Source organism: Kogia breviceps, chromosome 3 (assembly GCF_026419965.1).
Source record: "Kogia breviceps isolate mKogBre1 chromosome 3, mKogBre1 haplotype 1, whole genome shotgun sequence".
NCBI classification, from domain to species: Eukaryota; Metazoa; Chordata; class Mammalia; order Artiodactyla; family Physeteridae; genus Kogia; species Kogia breviceps.
Genome location: NC_081312.1, coordinates 64,620,616 through 64,633,532, shown reverse-complemented (window position 1 = coordinate 64,633,532; position 12,917 = coordinate 64,620,616). Strand labels below are relative to the sequence as shown.

The window sequence follows — 12,917 nt, the reverse complement described above, 5'->3', positions numbered from 1 at the left end:
TGCAGCCCGCCACTGCCAGGGTCCCGGGATTCAGGAACAGCTTCCCCGGGAGAACGCGCGGCGCGCCTTGGGCCGGTGCAGCGTCACGTCGGCCTCTGCCGCCGCAGACTCACCCTGCAACCGTGCCGCTCCCTCCCCCCAGCCTGAGTGAGCCGGAGCCCCTGAATCAACTGCTCCTTTAACCCCGTCCTGTCTGAGCGAAGGGCAGACGCCCTCGGACGACCTACACGCAGAGGCGGGGCCAAGTCCAAAGCTGAACCCCAGGAACTGTGCGAACAAAGAGGAGAGGGGGAGGTCTCTCCCAGCAGCCTCAGAAGCGGCGGATTAAAGCTCCACAATCAACTTGAAGTGCCCTGCATCTGTGGAAAACCTGAATAGACAACGAATCATCCCAAGTTGAGGAGGTGGACTTTGGGAGCAAGATATACTATTATATTCCCCTTTTTTTCTTTTTGTGAGTGTGTATGTGTGTGCTGCTGTATGAGATTTTGTCTGTATAGCTTTGCTTTCACCATTTGTCCTAGGGTTAGACCGACGTGTTTTCCTGTTTTCTTTTTAATAGAAATTTTTCTTCTTAATAATTATTTTTTATTTTAATAACTATACTTTATCCTACTTTGTCGTCTCCCTTTCTTTCTTCCTTTCTTCCCTCCTTTCTTCCTTCTTTCCCCCATTCTTTCCTCCCTTCCTTCCTCCCTTCCTGTCTTCCTTCCTCCCTTTCTTCCTCTCCACCTTCCTTCCTTCCTTCATTTCTTCCTTCCTTTCTTCCTTCCTTCCCTCCCTCCCTCCTTCCTTCCTTCCTTTTCTTTCCTTTCTATTTTTTCTCCCTTTTATTTTGAGCCGTGTGGATTAAAGGCTCTTGGCGCCCCAGCCAGGCACCAGGGCTGTGTCTCTGAGGTGGGAGAACCAACCTCAAGACACTAGTCCACAAGAGACCTCCCAGCTCCACACAATATCAAACGGCGAAAATCTCCCAGAGATCTCCATCTCAACACCAAGACCCAGCTTCACTCAAGGACCAGCAACGAACAGTGCTGGACACCCTATCCCCAACAAAGAGCAAGACAGGTCTACAGCCCCATCCATTAGCAGAGAGGCTGCCTAAAATGATAATAAGGCTACCAACATCCCCAAACACACCACCAGACGTGGACCTGCCCACCAGAAAGACAAGATCCAGCCTCATCCACCAGAACAGAGGCACTAGTCCCCCCAACCAGGGAACCTACTCAACCCACTGAACCAACCTTAGCCACTGGGGACAGCCACCAAAAACAACGGGAACTACAAACCTGCAGCCTGCAAAAAGGAGACCCCAAACACAGTAAGATAAGCGAAATGAGAAGACAGAAAAACACACAGCAGATGAAGGAGCAAGATAAAAACACATTAGACCTAACAAATGAAGAGGAAATAGGCAGTCTACCTGAAAAAGAATTTAGAATAATGATAGTAAAGATGATTCAAAATCATGGAAATAGAATAGACAAATGGCAAGAAACAGTTAACAAGGACCTAGAAGCAATAAAGAGGAAGCAAGCAACGATGAGCAACACAATAAATGAAATGAAAAATACTCGAGATGGGATCAATAGCAGAATAACTGAGGCAGAAGGACGGATAAGTGACCTGGAAGATAAAATAGTGGAAATAATTACTGCAGAGCAGAAGAAAGAAAAAAGAATGAAAAGAACTGAGGACAGTCTCAGAGACCTCTGGGACAACATTAAATGCACCAACATTCGAATTATAGGGATCCCAGAAGAAGAAGAGACAAAGAAAGGGACTGAGAAAATATTAGAAGAGATTATAGTTGAAAACTTCCCTAATATAGGAAAGGAAATAGTCAATCAAGTCCAGGAAGCACAGAGAGTCTCATACAGGATAAACCCAAAGAGAAACATGCCAAGACACATAATAATCAAACTATCAAAAATTAAATACAAAGAAAACATATTAAAAGCAGCAAGGGAAAAACAACAAATAACACACAAGGGAATCCCCATAAGGTTAACATCTGATCTTTCAGCAGAAACTCTACAAGCCAGAAGGGAGTGGCAGGACATATTTAAAGTGATGAAGGAAAAAAACCTACAACCAAGATTACTCTACCCAGCAAGGATCTCATTCAGATTTGATGGAGAAATTAAAATCTTTACAGACAAGCAAAAGCTGAGAGAGTTCAGCACCACCAAACCAGCTCTACAACAAATGCTAAAGGAACTTCTCTAGGCAAGAAACACAAGAGAAGGAAAAGACCTACAAGAACAACCCAAAACAATTAAGTAAATGGTAATAGGAACATACATATCGATAATTACCTTAAATGTAAATGGATTAAATGCTCCCACCAAAAGACACAGACTGGCTGAATGGATACAAAAACAAGACCCATATATATGCTGTCTACAAGATACCCACTTCAAACCTAGGGACACATACAGACTGAAAGTAAGGGAATGGAAAAAGATATTCCATGCAAATGGAAATCAGAAGAAAGCTGGAGTAGCAATTCTCATATCAGACAAAATAGACTTTAAAATAAAAACTATTACAAGAGACAAAGAAGGACACTACATAATGATCAAGGGATCGATCCATGAAGAAGATATAACAATTGTAAATATTTATGCACCCAACATAGGAGCACCTCAATACATAAGGCAAATACTAACAGCCTTAAAAGGGGAAATCGACAGTAACACAATCATAGTAGGAGACTTTAACACCCCACTTTCACCAATGGACAGATCATCCAAAATGAAAATAAATAAGGAAACACAAGCTTTAAATGATACATTATGCAAGATGGACTTAATTGATATTTATAGGACATTCCATCCAAAAACAACAGAATACACATTTTTCTCAAGTGCTCATGGAACATTCTCCAGGATCAATCATATATTGGGTCACAAATCTAGCCTTGGCAAATTTAAGAAGATTGAAATCGTATCAAGTATCTTTTCCAACCACAACGCTATGAGACTAGATATCAATTACAGGAAAAGATCTGTAAAAAATACAAACACATGGAGGCTAAACAATACACTACTTAATAACGAAGTGATCACTGAAGAAATCAAAGAGGAAATCAAAAAATACTTAGAAACAAATGACAATGGAGACACAACGACCCAAAACCTATGGGATACAGCAAAAGCAGTTCTAAGAGGCAAGTTTATAGCAATACAATCATACCTTAAGAAACAGGAAACATCTCGAATAAACAACCTAACTTTGCACTTAAAGCAATTAGAGAAAGAAGAACAAAAAACCCCCAAATTTAGCAGAAGGAAAGAAATCATAAAGATCAGATCAGAAATAAATGAAAAAGAAATGAAGGAAACAATAGCAAAGATCAATAAAACTAAAAGCTGGTTCTTTGAGAAGATAAACAAAATTGATAAACCATTAGCCAGACTCATCAAGAATAAAAGGGAGAAGACTCAAATCAATAGAATTAGAAATGAAAAAGGAGATGTAACAACTGACACTGCAGAAATACAAAAGATTATTAGAGATTACTACAAGCAACTGTATGCCAATAAAATGGACAACCTGGAAGAAATGGACAAATTCTTAGAAATGCACAACCTGCCGAGACTGAACCAGGAAGAAATAGAAAATATGAACAGACCAATCACAAGCACTGAAATTGAAACTGTGATTAAAAATCTTCCAACAAACAAAAGCCCAGGACCAGATGGCTTCACAGGCGAATTCTATCAAACATTTAGAGAAGAGCTAACACCTATCCTTCTCAAACTCTTCCAAAAGACAGAAGAGGGAGGAACACTCCCAAACTCATTCTATGAGGCCACCATCACCCTGATACCAAAACCAGACAAAGATGTCACAAAGAAAGAAAACTACAGGCCAATATCACTGATGAACATAGATGCAAAAATCCTCAACAAAATATTAGCAAACAGAATCCAACAGCACATTAAAAGGATCATACACCATGATCAAGTGGGGTTTATTCCAGGAATGCAAGGATTCTTCAATATACGCAAACAATCAACGTGATACACCATATCAACAAACTAAAGGAGAAAAACCATATGATCATCTCAATAGATGCAGAGAAAGCTTTTGACAAAATTCAACACTCATTTATGATAAAAACCCTGCAGAAAGTAGGTATACAGGGAACTTTCCTCAACATAATAAAGGCCATATATGACAAACCCACAGCTAGCATCGTTCTCAATGGTGAAAAACTGAAACTATTTCCACTAAGATCAGGAACAAGACAAGGTTGCCCACTCTCACCACTCTTATTCAACATAGTTTTGGAAGTTCTAGCCACAGCAATTAGAGAAAATAAAGAAATAAAAGGAATCCAAATAGGAAAAGAAGAAGTAAAGCTGTCACTGTTTGCAGATGACATGATACTATACATAGAGAATACTAAGGATGCTACCAGAAAACTACTAGAGCTAATCAATGAATTTGGTAAAGTTGCAGGATACAAAATTAATGCACAGAAATCTCTGGCATTCTTATACACTAATGATGAAAAATCTGAGAGGGAAATTAAGAAAACACTCCCATTTACCATTGCAACAAAAAGAATAAAATATCTAGGAATAAACCCACCTAAGGAGACAAAAGACTTGTATGCAGAAAACTATAAGACACTGATGAAATAAATTAAAGATGATACAAATAGGTGGAGAAATATACCATGTTCTTGGATTGGAAGAATCAACATTGTGAAAATGACTCTACTACCCAAAGCAATCTACAGATTCAATGCTATCCCTATCAAATTACCACTGGCATTTTTTACAGAACTAGAACAAAAAATTTCACAATTTGTATGGAAACACAAAAGGCCCCGAATAGCCAAAGCAATCTTGAGAACGAAAAATGGAGCTGGAGGAATCAGGCTCCCTGACTTCAGACTATACTACAAGGCTACAGTAATCAAGACAGTATGGTACTGGCACAAAAACAGAAATATAGATCAATGGAACAGGATAGAAAGCCCAGAGATAAACCCACACACATATGGTCACCTTATCTTTGATAAAGGAGGGAAGGATATACAGTGGAGAAAAGACAGCCTCTTCAATAAGTGGTGCTGGGAAAACTGGACAGCTACATGTAAAAGTATGAAATTAGAACACTCCCTAACACCACACACAAAAATAAACTCAACATGGGTTAAAGACCTAAAGACCTAAAGACCAGACACTATCAAACTCTTAGAGGAAAACATAGGCAGAACATTCTATGACATAAATCACAGCAAGACCCTTTTTGACCCATCTCCTAGAGAAATGGAAATAAAAACAAAAATAAACAAATGGGACCTAATGAAACTTAAAAGCTTTTGCACAGCAAAGGATACCATAAACAAGACCAAAAGACAACCCTCAGAATGGGAGAAAATATTTGCAAATGAAGCAACTGACAAAGGATTAATCTTCAATATTTATAAGCAGCTTATGCAGCTCAATAACAAAAAAACAAACAACCCATTCCAAAAATGGGCAGAAGAACTAGACATTTCTCCAAAGAAGATATACAGATTGCTAACAAACACATGAAAGAATGCTCAACATCATTAATCATTAGAGAAATGCAAATCAAAACTACAATGAGATATCATCTCACACCGGTCAGACTGGCCATCATCAAAAACTCTAGAAACAATAAATGCTGGAGAGGGTGTGGAGAAAAGGGAACCCTCTTGCACTGCTGGTGGGAATGTAAATTGATACAGCCACTATGGAGAACAGTATGGAGGTTCCTTAAAAAACTACAAATAGAACTACCACACAACCCAGCAATCCCACTACTGGGCATATACCCTGAGAAAACCGTAATTCAAAAAGAGTCATGTACCAAAATGTTCATTGCAGCTCTATTTACGATAGCCAGGACATGGAAGCAACCTAAGTGTCCATCAACAGATGAATGGATAAAGAAGATGTGGCACACATATACAATGGAATATTACTCCACCATAAAAAGAAATGAAACTGAGTTATTTATAATGAGGTGGATGGACCTGGAGTCTGTCATACAGAGTGAAGTAAGTCAGAAGGAGAAAAACAAATACCGTATGCTAACACATATATATGGAATCCAAGAAAAAAGAAATGTCATGAAGAGATTAGTGGTAGGACGGGAATAAAACACAGACCTACTAGAGCATGGACTTGAGGATATGGGGAGGGGGAAGGTTAAGCTGTGATGAAGTGAGAGAGTGGCAGGGACATATATACACTATCAAATGTAAATTAGATAGCTAGTGGGAAGCTGCCGCATAGCACAGGGAGATCACCTCTGTGCTTTGTGACCACCTAGAGGGGTGGGATAGGGAGGTTGGGAGAGAGGGTGATGCAAGAGGGAAGAGATATGGGAACATATGTATATGTATAACTGATTCACTTTGTTGTAAAGGAAAAACTAACACACTATTGTAAAACAGTTATACTCCAATAAAGATGTTTTAAAAAAAAGACTTACAGATAATCAAGTTTATTAGTCTTTACTTTTTTAAAAAATAAATTTATTTATCTATTAAAAAAAAAGAAAACTAAAAAAAGTACTCTGCCTAGAGTTGCTTTCATGCCAAAGAAACTTTCCTGTGCTTCCATAGGTCTCATAAGCCAACATCTATTAAGAGATAGTAAAATCTGTCATGCTATTAAGAATTATTGAAATTGCTTAATTATCTGAATATGGGATGTTGATAAACTACTGCCGACGTTTTGTCCCCTTACTGATCCACAGGAAGACTCAAACAAATCCAATTTATCCATTTGGCACTGCAGGCAGAACGCCCAGGGCCCACAAGCTTTTCCAGAAAAGAAAATGTAGAAGAAAATGTCTGACATCTGGGCATGAAAAGGGCAGGTTATCAGTTCTAAATAAGAAAACAAAACTACAAAATTAAGAGATGTTTCATTAAATTTATATATAAACTTCATTAATTTTTCATTTTAAAACACATACTAATTTCCCTACATTTAAAAATAATGAGGACTTTAGCTTTTTGCATTTCTCAGGAATTCTCACATATGCACGACTGCTTAAAACTCACATCAAATCATGAGTCAACACACTCAATTTCAAAAATAAGAATAATCCATTCAAAAATTTTTTGAGAAAAATTTTCAACACTGGATATGGGTGCATCTTAATTTTGATGACACGGGGTAGGGTCTCCCTTTTCTCCCTCCATCCCTTAACTGCCTGTCTCCTTCAGTTCCAAATCACTAATAATAGTTCAGAGAGGCGGGGGCAGTGATTCCTGCAAGGGAGGGCTGAGGGGTTGTGAGGGCAAAACTACTAGGGGCTAGGAGGATCAGGAGCTCAAAAAGAAGCAAACACAGGGACTTCCCTGGCAGTCCAGTGGTTAAGAAACTGCTTCTGCTGCAGGGGGCACAGGTTCCATCCCTGGCTGGGGAACTAAGATCCTGCATGCTGTGAGGCGCAGTCAAAAAAAAAAAAAAAAAAAGAAGAAGAAGAAGCAAGCACAAACAGTTCGTGAATGATATACATGGAAATGCTAAACATATAAGCCTAAATACATCCTGGACCCCTTAAAACATAAGTGACAGATTTAACAAGTAGTGTATTTAATGCTGTATTTCCAAATCTAGAGGCAGGAGGCCACCTCTAGAGAGCAGCCCCTGGCTTACATCCAGCAAGAAAACAGCAACTTCAGTCCTACAACATTGCAACAACTTGCAGTAGCTTGCAAGTGGAATAGCTAGTGGAATCTTCCCCAGTCAAGTCTCCAGATAGGACTCCAACATGGCCAACAACTTGATTACAACCTTCTCGGACCCTCAGCAGAGGACACTGCTAAGCCATGCCCAGACTCCTGACTCACAAAAACTATGGGATGACAAGTATGTGTCACTTTATGCCACTAGGTTTGTGGTCATCTGTTCCACAGCAATAAAAACTAATACAGTGAGCCAAGCTAGGCCCACGTGTTTATTTAAGCCTCATTTAAATATTAAATAATTTATGCTTCACTTAAAAAAGGAATTGGGCAGATTAAGGCTACAAGTGGTCTTTTAAGGTTCATGTGTAGCTGATTAACACACAGATTAGAGGAAAACAATTAAAATTACAAAATGTGAGAAGGTTATGGTGAAAAGCACTGTGATTATTGAATAATCTAAATGTAATCAAATTGTAAATAACAGCATCCTAACAAAAGAAAAGATACTCAAAGGTAAGCATTAAAACTGAGTTAGGGACTTCCCTGGCAGTCCAGTGGTTAAGACTGTGCTTCTGGGACTTCCCTGGTGGCACAGTGGTTAAGAATCCACCTGCCAATGTAGGGGACATGGGTTCGATCCCTGGTCTGGGAAGATCCCAGATGCTGCAGAGGAACTAAGCCCATGCGCCACAACTACTGAGCCTGCACTCTAGAGCCCGTGAGCCACAACTACTAAGCCCACAAGCCACAACTACTGAGCCCTCGTGTCACAACTACTGAAGCCCGCGTGCCTAGAGCCCGTGCTCCGCAACAAGAGAAGCCACTGCAATGAGAAGCCCGTGCACTGCAATGAGGAGTAACCCCAGCTCACTGCAACTAGAGAAAGCCTGCATGCAGCAACAGACCCAACACAGCCAAAATTAAATTAATTAATTTAATTTTTTTAAAAAAAGACTGCGTGCTTCCACTGCAGGGGGCATGCGTTTGATCCCTAGTCGAAGAACAGATTCCGCATGCCAAGGGGCACAGACAAAAAAAAAAAAAAGAGGCAGAAAAATTGTTTCAGCCCTCTCTGCTTGAAGTCAAAACAGTGTTGACCACCTATCTCCTTAAGTAATATTTCAAGGATTTCTTTTTAAGTTAAAGGGACATAAAGAATAGTTGTATATAGTTTTATATTTTGTAATACTTAAATGTATTATAGTCTATTCGTGGATCACTTTACATTTTCTTCTTGTTGCAACATCTTATGGTTATCCTTTGGATTACAACTGTCATCTTACATTTCTAAGAAACTAGCTTGAACTCAGCTTTAGTAGTATACAAAACTCTGATTCTATACAGTTCTGTCCTTCCCCTTTATGTTGTTACTGTTACAAACTATATCTTTGGACATTGTGATTTCCTGCCTCATGTTTATTATTTAGTCACATTCTGAGTAGGGCCTCCAACAATGTGCCTTTTTAATATCTGCTCCAGGTGATCTTTATGTGTAAGACCACTAAGATACTCCTACTGAAGTGGAAATAAGGGTAACAATGAGGGTGGTTGAGCAATCTAGGAAGAAAGTAGGGTTTGCAATGATAGTAAGACAGAAAGACATCTTGCAAAGTTACAATAAGGCAAACACAAGGTTAAAATAAACAGACTAATAGTGTTATTCTGTAATGTTATCATCTGGCAATATGTTGAAACATTTAAAAGTATATATATTGCTTCCAACTGGATAGATATCAGTATATTATAAAAATTATCAAGTATGCTATTAAGACATTGGAAATTTCCTAAAAGCAAATTCTTTTATCATTTTTTTACCTCCATCTAATTCTTACCAACACCACACCATCACTGGTTCCAGTTCACCTTATGTGTAGCTTTTAGAAAGTACAAAATACAAGGAGGTGGAAAGGATATGTTTTCCCTCCTGGAGTGTATCATTCTCTGAGGGAGTATGCAGAGGTCCCCATCAAGCTCTGTTGAGCCCTGACCTCTGTGGGGAATCACTGCTCTCCTCCAACCTTTTCATTTTATAAGTGGAAAACTGGGACTCAAAGGAACAGACCTGCCAAAGATTAGCGTTGCTGAGCCTGAATTAAAACCTATTTCCTGATTTCTTTTCACTCTATCACATCTCTATTAAAATAACAAGAGGACCGTGAGTTTCCTAATGTTGTTTTTGGAAACAGTCCAATCATATTCTTTTAAAAAGCTAAAATGTACAGATGCCTACAATGCAATTTCCTCCAAGCTGCCACTAATGATTTTTCTATTATTAAGAGCAAAAACAAACATACCTTCATTGCTGGCAAGAGAAATTCCGGAATAAACGGTAGCACAAGCAACAGCAACAAAATTTTTAAGTCTAAGGCTGGAGGGTGAGTTTGCTCCTCCTTACCACAAATTTCTATTTTACTGTGTTAATTCATTAAGTTTAGAATACTGATTAAGTACCACCCTTTTAAGGAAAGACCTATGTTAATTACTCAAGGCACCCCCAATACTAACTTCATGTAATTCTAACAGTTACTAAATACTGTTCACTCTGTCCTATGGGTTAGAAGGGAAATAAAGATACTTCTTAACAAAAACAATATAGACAGAAAGGGTGGGAGGGAGGTCCAAGAGGGAGGGGATATATGTATACATACAGCTGGTTCACTTAGTTGTACAACAGAAACTAACACAACATTGTAAAGCATCTATACCTCAATTTAAAAAAAGAAAAAAATATATATAGACAGAAGTGAGGAAACAGTTTCTAGATTAAGCACACCAAGGGTATATCAAAAATCAAAAATAAAAATAACACTCTGAAGCAAAAGTTACCTGTAACTCCAGGACATTTTAATTCTAAAGAGTTTTAACAAATAAAAAGCCCCAGTTTCCAAATATCTATCAAAAAGAGAATGAATAATGAGTCCCATCAGAGCTGGGGAAAAACTTTTTTTAAAAAGGAAGGGGAGAGATGAAGGTAGATAACCATTTTTTTTTCCAAAAAGAGAAAGATAAAACACTGCTTCCTCAAATAACCACTCAGAATGTCACTTGAGATGAGTAGGCAGGAGGAATATAACTGTCAATATTTGCCTTGTATACAGTACTGGGCAACTAAATGCCAACTTAGCTATTTAGGAATGGCTTGCTAAAACGTTGAAAAAATGAAAGACTTCATCCTTGTCATAGACCGCCACTTCGGTGGAACATTCAGTGCACATGACTGGGTGATAGATTTCTTCCACATCTGTCTCTGTCTGCTCCGCAGCATCTTCTTGGTTAGACCTCATCTTCTTACGGCCTCGCCTTTTCTTCCTGTTTTCTGGGGTTTTGTACCTTAGAATTTCTTCTTTGTTGATAGAACAATTCATTACAAACATTGCTCTATACTGAGTTTTGTATGATTCATGCCTAAGAGGAAAATGAAATGGAGAATTTGGATTTACATTCTATTTTAATAGTTACACATTTAGATAAAATGTGAGAATACCAAAAACTTACTGAAATACCAACCAAAGTAAAAACATGAGAACAAAACGGTAAATTAAAGAGTTTTTAAGAGTTATTTTAAGAACAGGAAGAGACCTGTTAACAGATACTAATGAATATATCTTCCTTTCTACTGCTCTAAAAGTAACTTTTATCTCAGAAAAAAAATTTTTTGATTTGCTCTTCCACTTTAGACAAGAAAAATTATTGGAAACCTGAGAGGTAATGTTTAAAAAATCTTTGACTGTGTCTTTTTCCTGTTGTGACCTGAGACTCTGCCCTCCTCTCATTACTAGGTAGTGCCATTCTGGTCACTATTTTAGTAAAAGCTACAGTTGTAGAAGCTTAAAGAGCATCTGATTTATAATGTCCACTCTTGGCTTTACTCCAACAGTCTAAAGAATAGTACTCCAACAGTCTAAAGAATAGATAATGCTTTCTTTGTTCTCCTCATACACTTAATATTTTCCTACTTCTTTCTTGACTTAGTACGTTATTTTCCTTTTTTTCCCCCTTAAACCTCATGCAACAGAAATATCTATCTGGTTAAAAACAGTGAAGTCAAGTTATGCCTTCATTAGTTCTGAATGCTGATCATCTCCTCTTCCACCACCACCACTACCAGGCTGGTGTTTCTCAAGATGAAACCATAAAAATTTCATTCATACTCCACCATACTGGAATCCTGTCTTAATATGGAACACAATTTTTACCAAGCCCGATTTCTACTGTTAGATCATGAAGCAACTTCGTTAGGGTATAGGAACCCTGTAACATGGTAACATGGTTTAATTTAAAAAAGAAGCAACTTAAGTACAAAGATATTTTACTTTTTCTTTATTTCATATTCTAGGTGTCAATTTATATACAAAAAGTTTAAGAGCTCATATGGAGAGTACAAAAATTAATTGTTGCAGATGATCAGAAACCTCAAGCTAGCTAATAAGAGTAAATTACATCTGGCTTCCCATTAGTGACTAGAACAAATCCACCATCTAACATCATCATTTAATTTCAGTTAACCTGATTCAGAACATGGACTAAGCTAGACATTTATAAGGATACCAGAAAAAGAGAAAAGAAAAACAAGAAAAGGAGAGGAAAACGGCAAAAGTATATTTGGATTAATAGAATATAAGGGAAAAAAACACATGATCATCTCAACTGATGCATAAAGAAAAGCTGAAAAATTCAACACTTTTGTGATAAAAACACCCAATAAACTAAGAACAGAAGGAAACCTCCTCAATATAATAAAGACAACATATGAAAAATTCATAGCTAACATCATACTCAATGATGAAAGACTGAAAACTTTTCCTGTAAGACAAGGAACAAGACAAAAATGCCTGCTTTCACCACTTCTATTCAACAAAGTACTGGAAGTTCTAATCAGAACAATTATGTAAGAAAAAGAAATAAAAGGCATCCAAATTGGAAAGGAAAAAGTAAAATTTACTTTGTTCACAGATGACATGATATTATATGTAGAAAACTCTGAAGATTACACAAAAAACTATTAGAGCTAATAAACTAAACCAGCAAAGTTGCAGAGTACAAAATGAACACATGGAAATCTGTTGTGTTTCTATACACTAGCAATGAACAATCCAAAAAGGAAAGTAGAATAGAGATTACCAGAGGCTGGGGTGAGTAGGGGTGGAGAATAGGGAATTATTGTCTAATGAGTACAGAGTTTCTGTCTGGTGTGACAAAAAAGTTCTGGAAATGGATAGTC

At 37.9% G+C, this 12,917-nt stretch overlaps 1 protein-coding gene across 5 annotated transcripts in view; it reads right to left on the bottom strand.

The window, feature by feature from the left end:
• The window catches only part of EAPP (E2F associated phosphoprotein), a 70,778-nt gene that overhangs the window by 33,471 nt on the left and 24,390 nt on the right, over window positions 1-12,917 (bottom strand). For 4 of the 5 annotated variants that reach the window (XM_067028587.1, XM_059056536.2, XM_067028586.1 and 1 more), the window contains one exon: window positions 6,493-11,101. The exons of the other annotated variant lie outside the window; for it this stretch is intronic. In XM_067028587.1, coding sequence (XP_066884688.1) covers window positions 10,825-11,101 — 277 coding nt within the window. In that variant the 3' untranslated portion in view covers window positions 6,493-10,824. Of the gene's footprint in view, window positions 1-6,492; window positions 11,102-12,917 lie in introns of those variants that run through there. 5 annotated transcript variants of the gene reach the window in all.